Source organism: Myxocyprinus asiaticus, chromosome 8 (genome assembly GCF_019703515.2).
Source record: "Myxocyprinus asiaticus isolate MX2 ecotype Aquarium Trade chromosome 8, UBuf_Myxa_2, whole genome shotgun sequence".
NCBI classification, from domain to species: Eukaryota; Metazoa; Chordata; class Actinopteri; order Cypriniformes; family Catostomidae; genus Myxocyprinus; species Myxocyprinus asiaticus.
The window spans coordinates 24,495,710-24,520,666 of NC_059351.1; the positions used below are offsets into that span (position 1 = coordinate 24,495,710).

A 24,957-nucleotide genomic window follows, 5' to 3' on the forward strand; every position below is an offset into this window, starting at 1 on the left:
CATGCTGCATGGAGGCATGAGGACTGCAGATGTGGCCAGGGCAATAAATTGCAATAACGCCTAAGACAGTGCTACAGGGAGACAGAAAGGACAGCTGATCATCCTCGCAGTGACAGACCACGTGTAACAACACCTGCAAAGGATCGGTACATCCGAATATCATGATGGTCAGATGGTCAGACTCATGTTTATCGTCGAAGGAATGAGCATTACACCCAGGCCTGTACTCTGGAGCGGGATCGATTTGGAGGTGGAGGGTTCCTTCATGGTCTGGGGCGGTGTGTCACAGCATCATCGGACTGAGCTTGTTGTCATTGTAGGCAATCTCAACACTGTGTGTTACAGGGAAGACATCCTCCTCCCTCATGTGGTACCCTTCCTGCAGGCTCATCCTGACATGACCCTCCAGCATGACAATGCCACCAGCCATACTGCTCATTCTGTGGGTGATTTTCTGCAAGACAGGAATGTCAGTGTTCTGCCATAGCCATCGAAGAGCCCAGATCTCAATCCCATTGAGCACGTCTGGGACCTGTTGGATTGGAGGGTGAGGGCTAGGACCACTCCCCCCAGAAATGTCCGGGTACTTGCAAGTGCCTTGGTAGAAGAGTGGGGTAATATCTCACAGCAAGAACTGGCAAATATGGTGCAGTCCACGAGGAGGAGATGCACTGCAGTACTTAATGCAGCTGGTGGCCATACCAGATACTGACTGTTACTTTTGATTTTGACCCCCCCCCACCTTTGTTCAGGGACACATTATTCCATTTCTGTTAGTCACATGTCTGTGAATCTTGTTCAGTTTATGTCTTAGTTGTTGAATTGTCATGGTTACTTGTGTGACCTCCATTCCCTGATGGAGGGAACGAGACGTTGTGTCAATGTAGTGACACTAGAGGTCACTCTTGGGAGCCCGAGACACCTTTGGTCTTTGATAAAAGGCCAATGAAAATTGGCGAGTCGTATCTGCATGCCACTCCCCTGGACATATGAGTATAAAAGGAGCTGGTATGCAACCACTCATTCAGGTTTTATGCTGAGGAGCCAAGACAAGGTCCCGGCCATTTCAGCGGGTAGTTCAGCATTGTGGCAGGAGGGACACAACGTCTCGTTCCCTCCATCAGGGAACGGAGGTTACACAAGTAACCTTGACATTCCCTATCTGTCACTCAATCGACGTTGTGTCGATGTAGTGACACTAGGGGTCCCTATACAAAACGCTGCAACTGGCTGAACTGTGTTACGTGAACTGGCGGTGTGTGACAGGTAGACAACTGTGTGCCTCATAGCCAGCACACCAGGCTGACACGTAACCTCCCCCAATATAGTTATGAGTGTCGAACGGCCCTTTGGGAACAAGTTGACTACCCAAAAGATAGAGACAGGCTAGCCCAGTCATGCCTCTTTTCCCCTTCTTTTTTTTAAGTGGGATATTTAAGTGGGAATACGCCATATGGTCTTGCCGAGCTATGTCGGAAGTATGTCATGTGAGGAAGTCTCATGGTAGGTCCTACACAACAGGGGAGGAGTTACTACAAACATGGAGACTGTGGCAGAGGGGCCTCTGCCCAAGGAAGATGCAGTTTGCCAACAGGGAAACTAATTAGCGGAAGATATACATCACATGGGGTTACCTAAAGGGAACCGCCACATGCAGAGCACCTACCCCAGAACAGGGCTTTTAGTTAGCACGTATACTAGGCCGGCAGCGAGTCTCTCTGAAGACTCGACTGCCACAGGGCTCAGAGGAAGTCAACCAGGGAACATAGTTTGTGAACACTACTGGGAGTTAATGGTGCACGTCTTCAGCTCAGGGGAGGTGAAAGGCGCTATGTGCAAGTGATACACCCGGCCGGCTATCCCGGACTTATCTGCTTGTATTGCGTGCCACTACATGGGACGAAACCGGTTCCACCCAGAAGTTGTAGAACCTCACAAAGGTGTTGGGTGTTACCCAGCATGCTGCTCTGCAAATGTCTGTTAGAGAGGCACACCTGGACAGGGCCCAGGAGGCTGCTACACCCCTGGTAGAATGGGCTCATAGCCCTACCGGGGGCAGCACTTCCTGGGTGTGATATGCCATAGCTATGACATCAATGAGCCAGTGGGCGATCCTCTGCTTGAAGACAGCACTTCCTTTCTGCTGTGCACCAATGGAGACAAAGAGCTGCTCAGAGACTCTAAAGCTCTGCGTGCTATCCAAAAAGATGCGTAAAGCGCGCACCGGACGCAGCAATGAAAGGGCTGGGCACATAGCCCGGCCGGGGTCTCAAGATCATGTGAGAGTAGCCCAGACCGAACTCCAGGCATGTTTCGCTGACAGAGAACGCTTGCAGGTCTCCTACCCTCTTGATGGAAGTGAGCGCAGTCAGGAGGGCAGTCTTCAAGGAGAGTGCTTTAAGCTCAGCTGACTGCAAAGGCTCAAAGGGGCTCTCTGTAGACCCTGAAAAACTACAGAGAGGTCCCATGAGGGAACGAGGTGCGGTCTTGAGGGATTCAGCCTCCTGGCGCCTCTCAGGAACCTGATGATCAGGTCATGCTTCCCTAAGGACTTACCGTCCACTGTGTCATGGTGTGCTGCTATAGCGGTTACATAAACCTTCAAGGTGGAAGGGGACAGCCGCCCTACCCACCTCTCCTGCAGGAAGGAAAGCACCGATCCGACTGTGCATCTCTGGGTGTCTTCCCGTCGGGAAGAATACCACTTAGTGAACAGATGCCACTTAAAGGCATACAGGTGCCTCGCAGAGGGGGCCCTAGCCTGAGTGATTGTGTCTACCACTGTGGGTGGTAGACCGCTTAGGTCTTCTGCGTCCCGTCCAGAGGCCAGACATGGAAATTCCAGAGGTCTGGTCGTGGTTGCCAGATGGTGCCCTGTCCCTGAGACAGAAGGTCCTTTCTCAGGGGAATTCACCGGGGTGGGGCTGTCGCGAGGAGCGTGAGGTCCGAGAGCCACGTCTGGGTAGGCCAGTAGGGTGCTACCAGGATGACCTGCTCCTCGTCCTCTCTGACCTTGCACAGGGTCTGTGCAAGTAGGCTCACTGGGGGAAATGCATATTTGCACAGTCTAGGGGGTCAGCTGTGTGCCAGCGCATCTACACCGAGAGGTGCCTCAGTCAGGGTGTACCAGAGCGGGCAGTGGGAGGATTCCTGGGAGGTGAACAGGTCTACCTGTGCCTGTCCGAATTGACTCCAGATCAGCTGCAGTCACCGCAGGGGGACGCCCTTGGCAACGAGCAGACGGGGTGCGGGATCTTGAGCCGCGCTGGGGCAGGATATGCCGGATAACCTCCGTCTGCTGCTTCACCACTGAGAACTGCTGGGCAAAGTCCTCGGTGTCGCCGGACTAGCCAACTTTGGAAATGGGGGCAGCAAGGAACCGTGCCTTATTGGCCTCTCCCATCTCGAACAGGTTGAGCCAAAGGTGGTGATCCTAGACCACCAAGGTGGACATCGCCCGCCCGAGAGACCGCGCCGTGACCTTCGTCGCCCGGAGAGCGAGGTCGGTCGCCGAGCGCAGCTCCTGCATCAATCCCGGGGCAGAACTACCCTCGTGCAGTTCCTTTAGTGCCTTGGCGGACTTGCAGGAGAGCCATGGTGTGCAGGGCGGAGGCGGCTTGTCCAGTGGCACCGTAGGCCTTGGCCGTCAGTGACGACGTAAACCTACAGGCCTTGGACGGGAGCTTTGGGCGCCCGTGCCAGGTGGCAGCGCTTTGTGGGCATAGGTGCACCGCGAGCACCTTTATCCACCAGGTTGGATTGCCGAATAGCCCTTGGCCGCCCCACCATCAAGGGTAGTGAGGGCGGGGAAGCTGAAAGATCGGGACCGGGCAGTAAAAAGTGCCTCCCACGACCTTTTCAGCTCTAGAGAGAGAGAGAGACTTTATGTGGCTGTTGAATATAGAGTTTATAAATTACTGTAAGTGCTTGGTTCACCTTTATAGCAAAGGTTCCTTTGTATGTTCCTTTGAGTTGGTCATGTACATTTTAATATTAAGATACAAAATACATTATTAATAGAACATTTAATCATATTTGCACATAGTTGGAATGACATGTTAAGCCATGACATCAGTAGGCCTACACTATACTTCGTCTAAAACCCAAGTATAAAACAAAATGTCTCTAATTCTTGCATAATTATTATACATGCAATTTATTTGAGACATTACTCATATTAATATAATTACAGTACATGGAATATGTTTACTTTTTAAAATCAATTTGTCACACCGCAAGAGTACTTAAGGTAATTCCAAGAGAGCTAAAAGGGAATGGTCATACAACTTAAAGGAAACAGTGACCAGTCACAGCACCTCAAATAGAGGAGATCGGCTAGTTGTCACAAGGGCTATATCTCAGTAACTAGAGGGTTTAGAGTAAACAGTCCAATCATTCAAGTGTTTATTTTGTATGTTCCAAACACAATTAAAAATTGTCTTGATTTGGGATCGTTTTTGTGAATTCTGTCCTCCAAACTAAAACCACAATATCATCATATTTTTGTAATAGCTCTTGGGAAAACTTCACTGACTTTTATGCACATGGTTAACAAGTCAACAATCGTACATTTTGAAGAATTAATAGAATTAATTTGCAGTGGTTTGTGTTTATTTCTCTTTGTTTATTTTGTCATAGTTTTAAACGTTTAAAGTTATGTCTGGGACAAGGTTAAAAAAGAACAAATCTATGAAACCATGGTGCTCAAGTATGCATTCAGGCCTCTCTCTCTCTCCCACTCCGTCAGTAGTCAAGATAGCCCCTTTGACTGTAAGGAGGGAGGAGCTCTATGAAGCGCAGCTCCAAAACACACGCGCTCATTTCCCGGAGGTTACTTAGACTGATCGAGAAGCTGGAGAAGTCTCCTCACCGCGGGGTCAGCGCACTCACAGGGAGAGGAAGCAGGCAGCGAAACGCTGCTGAATGTTAATCGCGGACCTTTATTCTCAATCGCTGGACTATCTTTAAATTAAAAAAAAAAAAAAAAAAAAAACCTGAAACCTCAGGTCCCCAAAGATGAGGGCGCAAAACCTCCAACAAAAAGCCCCCTCTGGACAAATGCATAAATGATCGCGCGATGGACAGCTGAGGGCAAGTTGGACCTGGACTTTTTCCATGCGCTCTTTGTGCGCGCTGGCCTCTTCCATGCCAAGGACGCCTTTTGACAAGTGCAGGAGGTCCAGGCGTCCTATTTGTGTGGCGAAACTGGGCGGTTTTCTTTGATTCACAAAGCACAAATAACTTGGCCAAGTGGACTTTACCTACGGACGTCTGCGCCTCGTAATTTTGGGTAAGACTAGCCTGACAATGACAACATCATTATTGCATGCACTTTATGCTCAGCATTAATGCATTAATGTGGCATGCGTGCATTATGACTGTACCCTGTCTTTCTAATGCCAATACAGCAGTCAATACATTTTATATCATGAGCCATATAAAATGGTCTTAAAATGCTCTTTTTTTTTTTTCATCATATGCATGGTCTTAAAATAGGTCTAAAATGAACATTTAATGATCAAGTGAATAGTTGCACTGTAAAAACAATTCTCAGTAACCTAACGATGTGCTTCATGTGGCAACATGAGTCAAAAAATAGGATTTAATATATCTACATGAACCTGAATCTGTAAGGTTACCCCCCAAAAAGTAATTGTCAAGGATCAATTAAAGTGCAAATGGTTAATTTAGGTAACAAATGCCCATATTTACTATTTACAGTGTAGAGATGAAGTTATGAACACATAGCTACAGTATGAATGCTGTCACAATGCCTTAAATATACAGTCAGGTTTAAGATGCACTTGTTTCTCATCTGAACAGTTACAGGGTGTACGTGAAGTTTCTAACACACCTTTTGCTACATTTGAAGTACAGTAGTATGTGCTAACCGTCTTTTGTGATCCCTGTCTTATATGGTTGATTTTACTTATTCATTCCCTGCAAATTCATTCCCTGTAAGTGAAACTCAGGCATCTCCATTGCAGAAAGCATTGATGTTCTGTTGCTGTCTGTGTTTCAGATGCTCGCCTTCAAAGTCACATTCACACAAAGGCATAGACACACACACACACACACACACTTGCTCAAGCAGACATACCTACACACACAGAGACAGCGAAATGTCTCGAGAGAGACAGTCTGCACAGCACAGACTCAGCACAAGAGATTGATATGCCCCTATCTGTGAACAGTCTACATTAAAGCATTGCCTACAGTATAATGGTGCTCTGTTTTAAAATACACATAAGAAGGTTTAAAATAGTCAAAATACATTGCTGCTTATTATGTGGGACATGCAAACACAGTTAGTTCCTAAAGACAAACATTCTCTTATTGCTCTCAAAGCTGTTAAATGCACTCTTATGTTCTGGCCCTTTTAATATCTCAAAAAGCTTACAAGCAAGTGTTGATCATTTATGACTTTTCCTAATCGTTGATAAATTGCAACTTCACAACATGCTTCAAATGTCCTCTTTCAAAAATGTTACAGTAAGTTTGGGGTTTTCCCCAGGTAAAAAAAATAAATAAAAAAAATAAAAGATCTACACACTGAAATACGCTCCAAAACATGGCAGTTGCATTTTTCTACTGTTTAATTGACCCAAACAGAAACAAATAATGTAATTATATTGGAAAAGTCACATTTCTGAAAAGTGCATGCCTATTTTGTGATACATCAGAGTGTGTGAAAATGTCAAAAATATAAGGGTACGTTTACACGACAACGATGTACTAAAAACGGAAAAGTTCTTCCTTTGCGTTTTTGAAAAGTTTCGCGTACAGACGACAACATTGTCAAAACAATCCCCATTCACACGGATCCACGAAAACAACTAAAAACGCTGTATTATGCATGCCAGGCCAGTAGTTGCAATGTCAAAGAAACACTACGTGCCTGCGCACATAAGCATTCTTCCACAAAGCGTTGAATACAAACAATGAAGATGGTGAAAGCGTCGAGAAATTTTGTCTGGACGGATGATAAGGTTGCTTTATTACTACAATTACTTTGCTGGAGACTCAAAATCTTGAGCAGCACAAACGCAGTCCTGTAGTCCGCCATTGTAGTTTTTAATGTCTCGCGTGTTGTTTTGAAGTACTCGTGCATGCCTATAGACTGAACTCTCAAGATTATTCAATAAACTCTGCTCATTTTTACCATCATTTTGTCTGCTGCCTTCTTCTATATTCCCCCTGCTGATTCTTGGGCTGGTAGGAGAGTAAGTTAACATAACAAGCTGTTGATGTTGACTGGTTTTGGATATCAGACAGAACTCTGATATATGGATATCTTCTGATGGAGAGAGAGGTCTTGTGTACACTGGATCTAACATGCATTTTCACTGCCTCATGTTTTCATATTCAAAGCATATCATTGAATACATGGCATCACATCTCTGTCTATAGGCTATATACATAAGCGGTGGGTGAATGAATTGCAGGGTAAAGGTACATCAAATAAAATTAAGTAAATAAATAAATAACATTTAAAATACAAATATAGGCGGCTGCTTTGGCGCAATTTTACCAGATTTTCTGCAACAGGCATGAGCCTATGCATCAACTAGAGAGTATGACCAGCTATACTATGTCTCGTTCCCTTTCAGGGAACCAATGTCATGTTCGTAACCGAGACGTTCCATTTCAAGTAAACATCAATGTTGCGTAATGACGCAATTGGGATAAGATACCATCACGCCATGTGAACAGTATCTGCCAACTGTTCTGCACAAGCAAGCTAAACAAATAGAAATCTCACAAACTTACTCCTGATCCAACAGAGAGAACTTGGGAAGCAGGAGACAAATTCTCAACCAGATTATAAAATCTAACAAAAGTTGCGGAGAGGACCATCCTGCCACCATACAAATGTCATACAAGGACGCACCTCTAGCCAAGGTCCATTAGGATGCCATGCTCGTCATAGAATGGGCTCGAATACCCAGAGGTGAAGGCAAACTATGTGCCTCGTAAGAACTCGAGATTGCATCCACAATCCAATGAGACAGTTTCTGCTTGGACAGCGAAACACCCCTGTTGCGGCCACCAAAGCACACAAACAACTGCTCTGACTTACACCATTGACTAGTACGGTCAGCATAAATTCAAGCTCAAAAAATTAGAATATATCATAAGACCAATAAAAAAAACATTTTTAGTGAATTGTTGGCCTTCTGGAAAGTATGTTCATTTACTGTATATGTACTCAATACTTGGTAGGGGCTCCTTTTGCTTTAATTACTGCCTCAATTTGGCGTGGCATGGAGGTGATCAGTTTGTGGCACTGCCGAGGTGGTATGGAAGCCCAGGTTTCTTTGACAGTGGCCTTCAGCTCATCTGCATTTTTTGGTCTCTTGTTTCTCATTTTCCTCTTGACAATACCCCATAGATTCTCTATGGGGTTCAGGTCTGGTGAGTTTGCTGGCCAGTCAAGCACACCAACACCATGGTCATTTAACCAACTTTTGGTGCTTTTGGCAGTGTGGGCAGGTGCCAAATCCTGCTGGAAAATGAAATCAGCATCTTTAAAAAGCTGGTCAGCAGAAGGAAACATGAAGTGCTCCAAAATGTCTTGGTAAACGGGTGCAGTGACTTTGGTTTTCAAAAAACACAATGGACCAACACCAGCAGATGACATTGCACCCCAAATCATCACAGACTGTGGAAACTTAACACTGGACTTCAAGCAACTTGGGCTATGAACTTCTCCACCTTCCTCCAGACTCTAGGACCTTGGTTTCCAAATGAAATACAAAACTTGCTCTCATCTGAAAAGAGGACTTTGGACCACTGGGCAACAGTCCAGTTCTTCTTCTCCTTAGCCCAGGTAAGACTTCTCTGACATTGTCTGTGGTTCAGGAGTGGCTTAACAAGAGGAATACAACAACTGTAGCCAAATTCCTTGACACGTCTGTGTGTGGTGGCTCTTGATGCCTTGACCCCAGCCTCAGTCCATTCCTTGTGAAGTTCACCCAAATTCTTGAATCGATTTTGCTTGACCATCCTCATAAGGCTGCGGTTCTCTCGGTTGGTTGTGCATCTTTTTCTTCCACACTTTTTCCTTCCACTCAACTTTCTGTTAACATGCTTGGATACAGCACTCTGTGAACAGCCAGCTTCTTTGGCAATGCATGTTTGTGGCTTACCCTCCTTGTGAAGGGTGTCAATGATTGTCTTCTGGACAACTGTCAGATCAGCAGTCTTCCCCATGATTGTGTAGCCTAGTGAACCAAACTGAGAGACCATTTTGAAGGCTCAGGAAGCCTTTGCAGGTGTTTTGAGTTGATTAGCTGATTGGCATGCCACCATATTCTAATTTTTTGATAGTGAATTGGTGGGTTTTTTGTTAAATGTGAGCCAAAATCATCACAATTAAAAGAACCAAAGACTTAAACTACTTCAGTCTGTGTGCATTGAATTTATTTAATACACGAGTTTCACAATTTGAGTTGAATTACTGAAATAAATGAACTTTTCCACAACATTCTAATTTATTGAGATGCACCTGTATGTTTTGATTGAACACATGAAAGCTAACACTGTATTAAACAGACACGAGTTGGGTAGGCAACAAAGAAAAACTTGATTTTTACATTTTCTGAAGAAAATGCATTTCAGCGTGTTGCTATGTGGTTGCCAGGGTGTTTTAGGTGGTTACTAGAACCTTACTAATTGGCCCAAGTCAGAAGAGCCCACCCAAAGTCTGAGCTGATATTCTGGTTCCCTAGATATGACTCAGGTTCCTCATTTAATGCAGATCTTTGGGATTTTTCTGCCTGTTTTATCATGTGCCAAGCGAAAATCCTAGGTGCAGTCATTTTGGAAAGTAAGAGAACACTCTTTCTGAAAAAGACAATTGACTCATGTCTGTAGCAAAACGTACAGTTTGAGTTGTGCACCACAAGTTTAATACTTTCAAGTCTAAACCCTAAGTCAGTGCAATAGTAATAGTGATGTTTGTCTTGGCAAACACCACAGAAAAATGACATTAGTTGTGCTGTATTAGAATAAACCACAGTGAAGGGGAAAAATCTAATGGAAATTATATTTAAAAAAAAAAAAGTGAGAACAACTTCCTGTTGTGAGGTTGATTTGCGGGGAAAGATGCATCTGTTACATGCAGATGTTTGTCTCTATGAACATATTTGTTTTTTATCAGGTAGAACAGCTAATTCCTGTGAAATAATTGTGGCACATATGTTTAGCAAAACATTTGGAATGAAGCACATGGCACTGAAATCCAATTTACCATGGAATCGATAACAAATACATACATAAAAAAAAAAAAATAAAAAAAAAAAATAAAAAAAATAAAAAATCATTCGTATCATAACAGAGGACAGTGCTGATGTGTTATGTCCAGCAATGATACACTGGCTGTGTTCCAAAACATTGTGAGTGGCCAATGTTGGCAGAATTTTAAGGGATGCTCCTGATGCAAAGGCAGTTCCAAAATGTTGGCAGCATAGTTGTGATTCCTTCTCAAACCTTCCCACATCCTCACTAATAAATTTTTCAGATGAATAGCCCTAACATCATAGTTTTTTCTACAGCATGCGTTACTAGAAAACATTTTCGAAAGTCTACATTTTCGGTGGAGGTAAACGTTGTTCCATTATATATACGTTTCAAACGATTTGCATCTTTTTTGCCAAATTTTAAGGTAGCATCGCACGTGTTCTTGCATTGCGACAAGCTTCATAAAAGCAATCCATCCAAGATGATGGAAAAAGCGAGAGAAGGCAGTGCCAAAATGTAGGCAGCATAATCATGATTCCTATTAAGGCACATCCACACTAATACCTTTACTCAATTTTCAGCCTTGTTGCAGATTTCTGTTTCCTCACATCATCGTTTTCCAAAGTGTATTTTTGATGGAGGAAATGAGAGGCATTAACGTAGCAAAAGTAAATATAAGCATTATGTGGACGTGGCACAAGTTGCATTGTTTTGTCAAAATTGTGAGGCAGCATCACATGTATTTTTAGCAGAAAATGCAATCTGAAAATATTAAGATGGAATAAAAAAATAAAATCCATCCAAGATGGTGGACAAAGCAAGAGACATGTTGATTATGAATATATTTATAATTCATTAAATACTGAAACATGTTATGTTAATAAAAATTGACAATTTTACCCAATATTTTGGTGTACTGTATTTTTATGCTTGAGTATGACGTTGTTACGGTAGCATAGCAAAACGTTAAACTCGCTGTTGATAATGCTAAACTTGCAATTGATAATGCAACTGAAATCAATTGTGAGTCAAGTCTCTCATGTGCTTTGCATAACAAGCACCATTTGTATGAATCATGGAGTTGCTTTCATAGTAGAGCATTCTGAATCGGTCAGAAATAAAATAATTTTGAGTTTTGCAAAGACGTGAACAGTTTTTATAAGTCGGAATCTCATAATTACGTTAATTCAGATATGGCTTTAACACACAAGCAGCAACATGATAATGCCAAACTTGCTTTGGATAACACAGTTGAAATTAATTGTGTATTTGGCACAATGATTTTTGCACACTCTTTGTATGAAGCATATTTTTACTTTCATAGTAGAGCATTCCAAATCGGTCACATATGAGGGTTTATTTGTGTTGAAAATGCAGCCACCTACGTAAGCAGTACACTGCAAGGCTGCTCACTATGTTTTGGAAGAGAGCCATGCTATTTGGTGCATTGAGTCTGTGACCCCAGGATCAAATGTTGGCTTTGTTTAGATTTGAAGGAAACAGTTACCTGTTAAAAACAAAGAACATCAGAAATAAAAATAACCCTTGGGTGTGGATGTTAAACTGCCCAAGGGCTGCATGTCCTGATTTTCAAAATACTTGTGTAATGGAAGCGTATTACATCTAAATTATTGTACCTGGAATGATGTTGCAACCCTTACCGTATACTCTTTAAAAAAAAGTGACATTTGTCATGTTCAAGGCTCAAGGACTAAATTGGGTTGACACCAATTCTGCATAATGCATGAAAGATTAAACAATACTTGTGAAAGACTGGAGCAATTAAAGGTGGGCCTGTCCTTTAAATAGCATATCATAAGTGGATTATGCAAATGATGGGATGATTTATGGTTGTTTTTTTAGCAGTTGATTGTCTTGTATGTGACAGGACCACAGGCATTGATTGCAATGCTCCATTGGCCGACATTGGTGGTATTTCATTAGTGATAGCATAAATAATGAATGACCAACACTTAGAAGGGTGTCAGAAAGAGTGGCCATTCTCATAACCCACTCAACCAAGACAATGCCTGTTGTCTACAAACAATAGTTTGTTGGGGACTGGATCAAATAGAATTTCTTTTTTTTTTTTTTTAAGTTAGCATTGTACTTTGAAAGCTGTTATGAGCATCATGAGTTTCTACTAAGATGCAAATGAGTTACTAAATTAATTACTAGGTTTATTCAAACTAATCGTCATTTATTTACCCTTATGTCATTCTAACCCAGATTTTTGTATGTATTGTGGCAGTTTCTTGGTGAATTGAACACTAGAGCTACAACAACAATTACTTTTATTTACTTTAACACAAATCATGAGTAAAAACATATTATCTGTTCATAAATACTTACTTTTCACCCTGTTCCTCATACAATGCTATATTTTGACATCTAAACACTTGTAAGGCGATACATTTCAACGTTTGCATTACATTACCAACTACAAGCTTGTTCTAGTGCAATTATCTCAACTGAGACTGAAGCGTTGCACTTGTGATGCAAAGGACAGGGGTACGAGTCCTAAAGAGTACGCTCATCAACAAGTGAGCTGAAAGTGTCATAGAAGCACCACAAAAAGACGTGGATGTGTTTTTCATCTCACATTTGCTTTTATGACACTCTCGTTTAGGTTAAGGTTTAGGGCAGAGAGGTCGGTTTTGTTGACTTAACCTTAAAAACCTTATCTGTTTGGGAGATCATTTAACACGCTTTTAATGTCACTCTGGACATTTTTTTGTGTTAAGAAACGTAATATAATTTTGCAAAAATGTTGCCACAGTCACAATTTTTTTTTTTTTTTTCATGAGATCAGGCTGAAAAAAAAAGGGATTGACAGGATGCAATGAAAGTGAATGAAGACTGGGTGTAACATTCTCCCTAACACCTCCATTTGTGTTCCACAGCAGAAAGAAAGTAATATGAGATTGGAGCATCATGAGGGTGAGTAAATGATAACAGAATTTCCATATTTGGGTGAACTATCCCAATGCAATGTACAGTTTGCAAACACTGTCTTGCAGTTCTGTCCAGATTCTTTCTCCTTGGCAACTGGGTGGAGAGATGTTCGCTAGCAATTGGAATGCAGTATTGCAGTGTAAACAGCACATATTGGGCCTTACAAAAAACAAAAAACAAAACAAAACAAAAAAAAAATAAAAAATATGAAAAAAGGTATTGCCTCAAAACAAGAGGCGATGAATTGTGATGCCAAGATAAGATTGTGGAAGCAAGAAGCACACAAGATAATTCCTCTGTTACAGATATGTGAGATGCTCTCAGCCACAAACAAGTCCACTGTAGTCATACAAAATAGCCTAAAGTCCGCCAAGGATTATTTTTCTTTGCTTTAATTTATTTGAATGTTGCGCTGCACCTATAATAATGTGGCAAGTCAGTAAATGTTCACTGATGGTGTAATGATAGATTCCTCTTTTGGGAGCCTTTGCTTTCTGGTCTAGCTTGCATAATGGCCAGTGGAATTGGCAACTTTGCATATGTATGTGTACATGGAGTCCCATGAGGTGGTGCAGTATGTTGTGTGATGGACGGACATTTTATGGTTTTCTCCCAAGGCAAGGGTCAGTTCAATAATGGGCGTCTTCAATCTTGGCATCCAGGATGCTTTATAATTTGTCCCCTGCATAAGCCAAGAGGAACAAAATGTGTTCTTTTCGAATGCAAAGGAGATGGAGTGCAAATAGAGATCAATGACACAAACTGTGCTTAGATTTAGCTAAAACACGTTGACAAGTTGACAATCAAAAATCTCATCAATTTCTCACCAAATTATTCCAGGACCTCTTGATTTCCAGAAATCTAGTTTGATTGCAGAATTTGGTGTCCTGGTGAATCAGTTTAAGATGTCCATCCTGAGCTCAAGAACATTACGTGACCGCAGCAACATTTCTGCAAAATGAAATTTTTTGCTGCAGTTTCCCAGTGAAATGTCCAGTGGGAGGCGCCAAAAGCGAGTGAAATGGTGTCATAATCAGACAAGGTTTTTAAGGCGAATATTACATGGAGGATTAATGATTAAAACGTACCTCCCTAACCTAAAACTTTAACCTAAACCTAACCAATAGTGATCTAAAAGCAAATGAGAGGTAAATAAAACAAACTAAACCTAAATGGCAGTGTCCAAAAACTAAATGCGACAGGAAAAGCAAGCTTTCTGAAGCAAACACATAATTTCTTGTCACATCTATGATACTTTCATCTCACGTGTCAGCTTGCATGTTTGACATGTCTCGAACCGAGTTCTCAGTCTAACACTCTATCAGGTGAACTACCGCGCTAGCTGATCACATTGGAATGATTGTGTAAATGTAGGTAGGACTTGAATACATGCGTCCTTTTTCAAATGATGCATTATAGTAAATAGCATTGATATCTTAACTTAGCAGTGTCTGAGTAATAGTGTGAAAAATAAGTAGTTATAAAGTCATAATCAGCCATTGTAGTCATGATTTGTGTGAAAGTCAATATAACGTGCAGTTGTTGTAGTGCCTATAGTGTTCATTTCACCAGGAGACTGCAGTGAAACAGAATTCGGCACGTAAAATTCTGCCTGCCTGGCGGACATCTCGGCTTGGATGAAGGAGCACCACCTGCAACTCAACCCAGCCAAGACTGAACTCCTTGTCTTTCCAGCCAACCCTGCTGTTGAACACAACATCACCGTGCAGCTGGGTGCAACTACAGTAACACCTTCCAAAACGGTCAGAAATCTAGGGGTAACCATCGATAACAAACTAAATTTCACAGACCACATCTCAAAGTCCGCAAGATCATGTAGATTTACACTCGACAATATCAGGAAGATAAGACTCTTCCTCTCTGAACATTCCACACAACTGCTTGTCCAGTCACTTGTCATAAGTAGACTGGACTACTGTAACGCTCTCATTGCAGGCCTCCCTGCATGTGCAGTTAGACCCCTGCAAATGATCCAGAATGCAGCAGCATGTCTGGTCTTCAATGAACCAAAGAGAGCACATGTTACACCACTCCTTGTCTCTCTCCACTGGCTGCCGGTTGATGCACGTATCAAATTCAAGGCTCTGATGCTGGCATACAGAACAGTCACTGGTTCTGCTCCAGCATACCTAAAATCATTTATACAGAGCTACGCGCCCACTAGAAGCCTGCAGTCGGCTAAGGAACGTCGCCTTGTTGTACCAACACAAAGAGGCACCAAAACACTTTCCCGGACTTTCAGCTTCATCGTACCACGTTGGTGGAACGACCTTCCCAACTCCATCTGTGAAGCTGACTCACTCTCTGTCTTCAAAAAATGACTAAAAACATCTTTTCCATGAGCACTTAACCAGTCATTAAAAAAAAAAAAAAAAAAATTCCTGTTGCACTTTATTCTGTTTTGAATACTATTATGATGCTAGTGATACTTTGTAATACGGCACTTTTCATACCACTGTCTCCTTAAGATGATTCACTTATGTTTTTCTCTTTCGTAAGTTGCTTTGGATAAAAGCATCTGCCAAATGAATAAATGTAAATGTAAAATGTAAATGTAAAAGTCAGTTTGCAAAAATTTTGTTACAGTAATGGTCATTGAAACTAGGTTGAATATATTGTTAAGATCTCTTCTGAAACTCTAGAGGAGCGAGGTACTTGACCAAAACTCTCCATTAATCTCATTGCTGTCTAGGTGAGACAACTGAGAAAGAAAATTCATTTGTGAGTTTTCTTCCTTTTGAGATAGTTTAATCTTTGGGCTACTGAGCGAGAGTGGGCATAGCATCAAGGGAGACCTGAGTGAAGAAGATTAAAAGGTTGAGTTATTTATATTTTCACTTTTTTGTATATACAGCTTTGCATAGCTTAACCTTTGATCTAGAATGTATTGCAGCTTAAAGTGATAGTTCACCCAAAATTTAAATTCTGTTGGCATTTACTCACTTTCTTTCATCCATGGAACACATGAATTCACAAAAATGGTGACTGAGAGTGTCATCCCTTAGCATTCTGCAAAAAACACACTGGAAAATAATAGAAAATGTGTAGAGAGACGAAGTACAGTGCAAAGAATAAGTACAGACTATTTCACAGGCATAACTAAGAAAACAAAAAGAAAAGCAAAATATGGGTTGTTAAAGAATAAGTTTGCGCAGATGATAATAATGAAAAATCTTTAAAAATCTAGTTTGAAAAACATTAAAACATTTCATACAAATTTAATATTAGTGTTTATGTTGGTATCATATATATATATATATATATATATATATATATATATATATATATATATATAAATAAATAAATAATAATAAAAAAAACAGGATTCTACCAAAGAATTTTCTATTTCATTCAATTTTCTTCCAAAAATAATAAAAAAAAATGAAATAATGAAATGTCAAGTGTTATAAGAATCAAGTAAAAGGTATTTAAATACACCTTAAAACATTAATTTCATTAAGTTTTCAAATATATATTTATACGGTCATTTTTATTTTAAAAATATAATGATTTTTTTAGTCACATATATATATATACACACACACACACCGATCGGCGACAACATTAAAACCACCTGCCTAATATTGTGTAGGTCCCCCTCGTGCTGCCAAATCAGCGCCAACCCGCATCTCAGAATAGCATTTTGAGATGCTATTCTTCTCACCACAATTGTACAGAGTGGTTATCTGAGTTACCATAGACTTTGTCAGTTCAAACCAGTCTGGCCATTCTCTGTTGACCTCTCTCATCAACAAGGCATTTCCATCCACTGAACTGCCACTCACTGGATGTGTTTTGTTTTTGGCACCATTCGGAGTAAATTCTAGAGACTGTTGTGTGTGAACCCTAGGAGATCAGCAGTTACAGAAATACTTAAACCAACCCATCTGGCAAATCTTTAGGTTACTTAATTTGACCAAGACAAAATGTCATAATAATGTCAAAATATCTGATATTTTTTGGAAAAATTTCACATTCAGTCATTAGGGTCTAAAGGACTCCTCTCTCTCTCTCTCTCTCTCTCTCTCTCTCTCTCTTAATAATAAAATATAATTCTAAATGATTTATGCCAACAATTCTTTTTTTAAGAGTTTCAGCTTTTAATTAGTGTTATGATTCTCTGTTGTTTGCCTTGTGTTTTGAATCTGTCATCTGTTTCTCATGGACTACACTTCCCATAATTCCCTGCCCTTATCACTGCCAGCTGTCCTCGATTGTTTTCACCTGTCTTTCATTACTCATTATCCATTGTGTATTTAATGCCCTGTTGTTTGCTAAGTCTTTGTCAGCTGTTATGTGTTTTGACCTCTTGTGCATGACCAGTGCCCATTGTGGATGTTTCCTTTGTTCCTGTGTTTAAACTGTTACGTTGTGCTTTATTTAATAAAACTCTATTTATCTGCACCTAGATCCAGCTCTTGGGACTTCCTTCCTAATGTTCCATCAAACTTTACAATTAGATTTTTATTATTTATTTATTTTGCTGTCACGGATGGTTACACCACTTACACATTTTTTTAGTTTTTGTATTGCTTTGAACTTGGAATTGAAAACATGTTCATCATAGTAGAGGTGTACTCAAGTAATTGTTTTGTGAGAATTGCATTTATACTGTATTTTTGAATAACATAAATGAGTGTCACGTCATTGACTCAGATGTTTTGCTTGCTGATATCTAGTTAAGTGCCTCAAGCGAAACTTGGAATATCTATAAAAGATTTGACATCATCCTTAAAAGGGCTCATTGTATCAACCTGCTACCTTGTAAAGAAGACTTTGTTTCCTGGCAGACTGATATTAAAAGCCTATGTGCTTTAATTCTCGGAAGTTGCATCAAACCAGCCAATTAGATTAGCACTTAATTAGCTCGAAAAAGTTTTTTTTTTTTTTTAGTTTTGTGTGCAATATGGATCAGACATTTAAAGCACGGTTTGTGGGTGTGCTGTCTGAGGCTGAGACTATAATGTAGATAGTTAAGTAGATAGATATAAGACCCTGCTTAAATGCATGAGAGCACGATATGTAGGCTTCACTGGCTCCTAATGGACCACAAATTCTCTGCTCACTATCAGTCCCACACTGTTTTCTAAAAATAGAGAGCGTTTTTTCCCCCTTTTTTTCTGTCATCTAGCATGACATGAAGCACTCATTTTCTCTGCTGTTTTTGTATTCTTTTAATCTAATTTTATTATCCCCCATTCCCCTCCTCCTCTGCTGTTATACCTGCATCCCAAGAGAGACAATGAAAAGCATCGACGTTGTCTTTGCACACTTTGTTTTCTCTTAGCTGTCAGTGTGCACAGCCTGGAGGTGTCATGTGCCTCGCTGGACGTCTCGATGTTTGATTTCATGTCAATACAATTGGGAAGTATTTCAGTCTTCACAGTTTCTCTGAGACTCAAGGGTGTTTTGTGTTTCAGTTAATTTAGATGGAACTGTACAATGTCGACTTAAACAGAAGCTCTATATTTATACATTGCTGTCTAAGAGAAATAATTGAGATATTTTTCCTTTCTGCGGGGACATTTTTCATCAAAACATGCATTGCAAATGCACAATAAACTATTATTTTATTCAAATACAGATTAAGTTTGAAGGATATTTCTTGACGTGGAGGTTGATGTTTGCATAATGAGTGGCGTATAGGGCATCTTAAGGCACACACATCCAGATGTTCGAGGTACAGTATAGGCAAGGAAAGCACGTCTAATTATGCAAAGACAAGTCTCACAGTTGATCTACTGCGGGCTTTGCTTATTGAGTCATGTCATTTCGCATCATTCAATGTTTCCCCTATTTCACTGTCAGTGTAAAATGTATGTATGCATCCAGTCCTTTGCCTCTGAGGTGAAAACATCTGTTCGATTGCTTTATCTATAAATTATTAGGCATAAAGTATGTTTGACAGAGATCAGAGGATTTTGTGTGTTGATTTCAATGTAATTATCCCAGTAATTGCAGAGACCTCATTATTTCATAAGTATTTAATGTGATAAAATCACCATCATCATCAATAATGCAATCAAATTATATGTAACACTCTTTCATTTAGAACTATTGCAGTGTTAATCACAAAGTGTTCTTGTATACCACTCACTGCTTGTACGCAACAATAAACAGGTTTTTAATAGCGGTTTTTAAAAGCAACCCGCTTTTAATAGCAGTAACTTGCGAAAATCTGTATTTAGTCACAGATTAAAGTATACCAAATATTATTGGATGCTTGTGCAAAATAGGTTGGCAGGTTTAGATAATATTTGAAAAGATAACATCTTAATTAATAAAAGAATGAGCTCAGTGTTTTAGATTTTTTTTCTACAGATCTTTAAGTCTTTGTTATCTTTAGATTCAGCACTGTGCTCTTTTACAATAATTCCCAAAATTGAGTGTTTTGATGAGAGTTACTTTTAAAGTCCTGTCCTTTTTAAAGTAATTACCTTTCGTTCTCTCTCTGTTGTCTTTTCAGATACTCACAAGAAAAAATGCTGGTCAGGATCGTTTTTATTTTCTGCTTCTTTGCTGGTGCTAGTTTTGGAGATACTGAGTCCACAGAATTGCATGATGAAGCTTGCAAATCTTTGTGCACCTGTGAAGAAAAAGATGGACTCTTGTACATAAACTGTGAGGAGAGAAACATAAGCAAAATCTCAGATGTGCAAGTAACACCAGATATACCTTTCCATCTAAATCTATATAAAAATGATTTAGTGGAATTACTTGCAGAGGATATGGATGCTTTAAAGAATGCTGTCACCTTACATCTAGGTGCCAACAGCATTCAGGAACTAGAACCTGGGGTGTTCAGTGCTTTGGGATCCCTAAGAAAGCTTCACATCAACAGCAATTTCTTGGTGATGTTGAAGGAGGACACATTTAATGGCTTGGTCAATTTGGAATACCTTCAGGCCGACACAAACTTCATCCGGGTCGTGGAACCTGGGGCCTTCAGCAAGCTTGTGCGTCTTAAAGTACTGATCCTCAACGACAACTCCATCGAGTTCCTTCCGAGCAACATTTTCCGCTTCGTGCCTCTGACACATTTGGATCTGCGTGGGAACAAGCTACAAACACTACCCTATGTAGGTTTCCTGGAGCACATTGGTCGGATTATGGAGCTTCTACTGGAGGACAATGACTGGGTGTGTGATTGTGAAATACTACATTTGAAGGTTTGGATTGAGAACATGCGAGCACAGTCATCCATTGGTGAGGTGGTTTGCAGCAGCCCCCATCATCTTAGGGGCACCACTTTGTCCAAGGTGAAAAGGGATGTACTTTGCCCCTCCCATGCTGATATTAACCTTGAAGAGCCCTCTAAGTCCCTAGACATGGTTGTCACTCCGTCCACCAAAGTTGTTCAGATGCCCAATGCCAAAGATGATGCAAAGCTCCCCACACCTGCAAATGGCCTCGGGACATTTTGCGTATCAATGTGCTCTTGTCACAGTCACCCAAGTGAGGGTGTTTTAATGCACTGTGAGGACCGAGGCATTCACAGGATATCTGATCTGGGAATCCTGGAACAAAGCCCAACAAAGCTTGTTCTAACAGGGAATATGATACAAAGGCTTTTGAAATACGACTTTGTGACATACGACAGTTTGGAATTGCTAAATTTGGCAAACAACCAAATAGACTACATCGACAGTGAGACCTTTCTGAGTTTGAGCAATCTGAGAAAGCTGTACCTCAATGGAAACCAGATTGAGAAAATCTCTGTGACTATGTTTCTTGGCCTTCACAACCTGGAATACTTGTATTTGGAGAATAACATCATCGAAGAGATTGAAGCGGGATCATTCAACCCTTTAACAAATTTGAAGCTTCTGTACCTCAATAACAATCTACTCAACACTCTCCCGGCCCAAATATTTCGGAATGTACCCTTGATAAAGTTGAACCTACGCAAAAATGTTTTTATGCACCTACCAGTGAGCAATGTGTTGGACCAGCTCAGCTACTTAGAGCAAATCTATCTTGAGGACAATCCTTGGGACTGTAGCTGTGACATGGTGAGCCTCAAACAGTGGGTTGACAATCTTAGTAAAGACACTGTGGTGGGGACCATCTTATGCCACACTCCTAGAAAGCTGTTAAGTGCTGAGGTAAGAATCCTGAAGCATGATGTTCTCTGCCCCGGTTTGGTTACCTTGCCTGAAGGAACCGAGAATGGTCTCCCTTTCACAGATGCACCAGATGGTGGTACCAGCAGTTTCTTTCGATCTTTGACAGATGCTGTGCCACTTTCGGTGCTCATACTCTGCCTTCTCATTCTCTTGCTAACTGTTATCTTCTGTTCTGCTGGGATTGTTGTGTTTGTGTTACACCGTCGGCGAAAAAAAGCCAAGAAGAAGCAGGCTGAGGAACAACCTCATGAGAGCAGTTCTGTACAACTTCATTACAGCATGTACAGCCAGAAGACCACCCACCACGTAACAGAGAGGCAAGGAACTGGCATGTATGATGAACAGTCCTGTAGCCCCATCGTTCAGGTCTGCAGGAACCCTAGTTACTGCTCTCAGCACAAAGAATATGAGCTAGAAGAGTACGATACAGAGAAACCGAAGCATATTTGCCACATCATCCTTGACAAGGAAAACGAATCCCTCCTCACAGGAAACAAAGTGAAGTTCAGGGCTGTTGCTGACTGCCCTGCTGAGTTTGGGAGTTTGGGAGACGCAAGCTCCTTGTACAAGAATATCTTAGAAAGGGAACGGGATCTTCAACAGCTCAGCTTCACCGAATATCTCAGGAAAAACATCTCACAGCTTCAGCCAACTGCGGACATGCAAGTCCCAAACTATCAAAAGGAGTTAAAACTAATGGAGACTCTCGTTTACACAAGGCCACGAAAACTCATGATGGAACAGACTAAGAATGAGTACTTTGAACTCAAGGCCAACTTACATGCCGAACCAGACTACTTAGAGGTTTTAGAGCATCGAACGACTTTCAACTGAGATAAGTACATTGTAACAATATACTTTGATTTGACACAATACTCTAAGTGCCTTAACAGTTCATAATGAGTTCTGATTTTGCCTGAAAGACAAATAATATGGCATCGTCAGAGCAGAGGCAACTCTTATAATACAATAATTTAAGGTGGACACAATATCTAATTCCAGTTGTTTCTTGGACTTTTAAAGTTACCATTCAATGGGACATCACAGTTGTTAACAAATACAGATATTTGGCAGCAGTTTGGTTTTATCATGTTCATAATACCAGAACAGTTGTAATACAATGTAGTTAATGTATTCTCTTTATTTTTCGTACATGGAAATAATGACTATTACAGAATCACACATTTCTATTTGTGTCTTTATTATTTATGTGACAGATCTGTAAAGCCCTGCTAACCTGTAGCAATGGAAAATACTAAAGGTATTATTTTTTTTCTGTCAGACAGAAACATTTATTGCTAGTTAAAACATTCCCTGATTTGTTATGTTTTGATTTAAATATGCCCAGCACAGTTTTGGTCTACCTAGTCTCATAGAAACACATAACTATACCTACATTTTAGTTTTATGTGGCTCGTTGTTTGGATCAAGGCAGTTTCCAGGTAAAATGAACACCAGAAGTGCTACAACAACAATGACTTTAATTCCCTTCCACACAAATCACAAGTAAAATGGCACATTATCAGTTTATAAATACTTACTTTTCGAGTGACTTGAAAGGTGGTATGTTTGCATTACATTACCAATACCATTACATACATACCAATTTGCTCTGAAGCTCAACTAACTGAGCATTGCATTTACGATGCTAAAGACCTGGTAATGAGTCCTGAAGAGCACGCAAGTTGACTCACGAGTCGGAAATGTCACGTAAGCGCCACAAAATAATGTGATTGCTAAATAACGAAGCAATTGCATTTCTCATCTCAAATTTACTCTTTATGACACTATTGGTTAGGTTTAGGTATAAGGTTTTGGGTGGGGAGGTCAGTTTTGATGATTTGAAACTCGATAGAGCATCTGTTTGGGAGAGAATTTAATTTGCTTTTAGCACTACACAGTGGACATTTCACTTCAAAATTGTTGCAATACGTGTAAGGAGCCACATGATTTTGCAAAAATGTCACCACAGTCACTTTTTTTATTTTCTTTTAATTTTTTTCATGAAATCAGGCTCGTTTCTGTTCATTAAATGTTAAAATGTTAGTGGTATCTAGATGTTAAGAATGCTAAATATTTCATATAAATAAAACATCTAATGTTTCGACCTTGAGGTTAGACATGCGGTGGACCCTTTTACTGTGGCTAAAATTTGCCCCTCACCTGGAATTCTCAATATGCCTGGAGAGTTAGTTCACAAATTATATCATACAAACCTTCTTGCTCATTAGCTCCACCACTTCTGATATGGTCAAAAACTATGTTGGGCATCCTTGGAGAAAATATAAAAGAATTGCACTACTTAAAATACCATTTAAAGCTTGTTGATGACAATCACACACTGTGGGGCCACACCATATATGCCATTTTTCTCTAGGATACCCAAGTAGTGTAACTTCTGGTTTGTATAATAATGTTGTTTAAAGTTCCTTCTAAATACACAAATCATATCTAACTATTTTCATTCAGCATGATGACTATGAAGGGTGTTTTATCTTCATTATCCGGCTGGAGATATATATATATATATATATATATATATATTAGATGTATAGAGAACATTTGCAAACACATTATTGTGTTATGCCTTGAGTTGTTTTACTGTATGGAAGAGCACCATAGCTTTATTTTGTATCGATGTAGATGAAACTTATTTATTCTGTATATTTGTGCATAATTTAACATTTATATGTTTGTGTGCCTTTAATGTGGTACCAATTAAGCTGTAAATAAACAAAATAATTTGAGTGTATTGCAATAGTATGGCCTGTTAATTGACCAAAATAGTGCAGTGTACAGGTGAATAAGTGTCTTAAATAAAAAAAATAAAAAATAAAAAACAACATCATTGACAACAATAGGGAAAGAAGAAAATCAATATCTACTAATATTAATGGGTACACTGTTAATAGTATATTCAGTGAACTGAAATCTGGTACAACCATGTCATGAATATTTAATCTATTACAGTAGTTCTCAACTGGTGGATCTGTTCTTGCAGACAGCAGAAAAAAAAAAAAAAAAAAAAAAAAACATTAATCATGCATGGCTAGGACAGCAAAATAAATAGGCCTATTAACTTTTAAGAAGGAGAAAATACCCACATATTTTGTTGTTCATGTCAAAGTTCGAGCATCCAAACAAATGGTGTTCTGGCACAAACTCACTCATCTGCCACTTGGAAGATGCTAGCCTAAGTAAAAGAAGATGGCTAACGATGCATCCTGTACAGGTTACATTTGGTAATGTGTTGATCTATACTAAAAGCCCACAGTAAAATCTGCATCCTGAAGCAGAACCAGATGAGAATCACTGATTTATCATTTACAACTTGTATTTTTGGTTTGTGAACTAAGTCTATCCTTAAAGACACTTTTTTAAAAAAGCAACTTAATTTGAGAGAACCTGAAATTTCAAAAACAGCTTCAAGATTATTCAGTCAGTAAAAGCTATGAGGTAGTAGATCTAAATCATATCCAAACGCTTCAAGGACTTAATCACTCAAGTCAGCCCTGAGTTTGTGAACTTGACAGCTTGCCACTGCCGACCACAAATCTGTCAGAGCCTTGTTTTTCAAAAGAACCTTCTAGAGCACATAAGAAACACAACGTTC

General features: G+C 40.2%; 1 protein-coding gene across 1 annotated transcript; it reads left to right on the forward strand.

The window, feature by feature from the left end:
• Nucleotides 1-4,860: 4,860 nt before the first annotated feature.
• Nucleotides 4,861-24,494, forward strand: LOC127444914 (SLIT and NTRK-like protein 6). The gene is made up of 2 exons (XM_051704573.1): nt 4,861-5,290; nt 19,685-24,494. Exon 2 carries the CDS (start codon nt 19,701-19,703, stop codon nt 22,176-22,178), a length of 2,478 nt encoding a protein of 825 aa, XP_051560533.1. The 5' UTR covers nt 4,861-5,290; nt 19,685-19,700; the 3' UTR covers nt 22,179-24,494.
• The last annotated feature ends 463 nt before the right edge of the window (nt 24,495-24,957 follow it).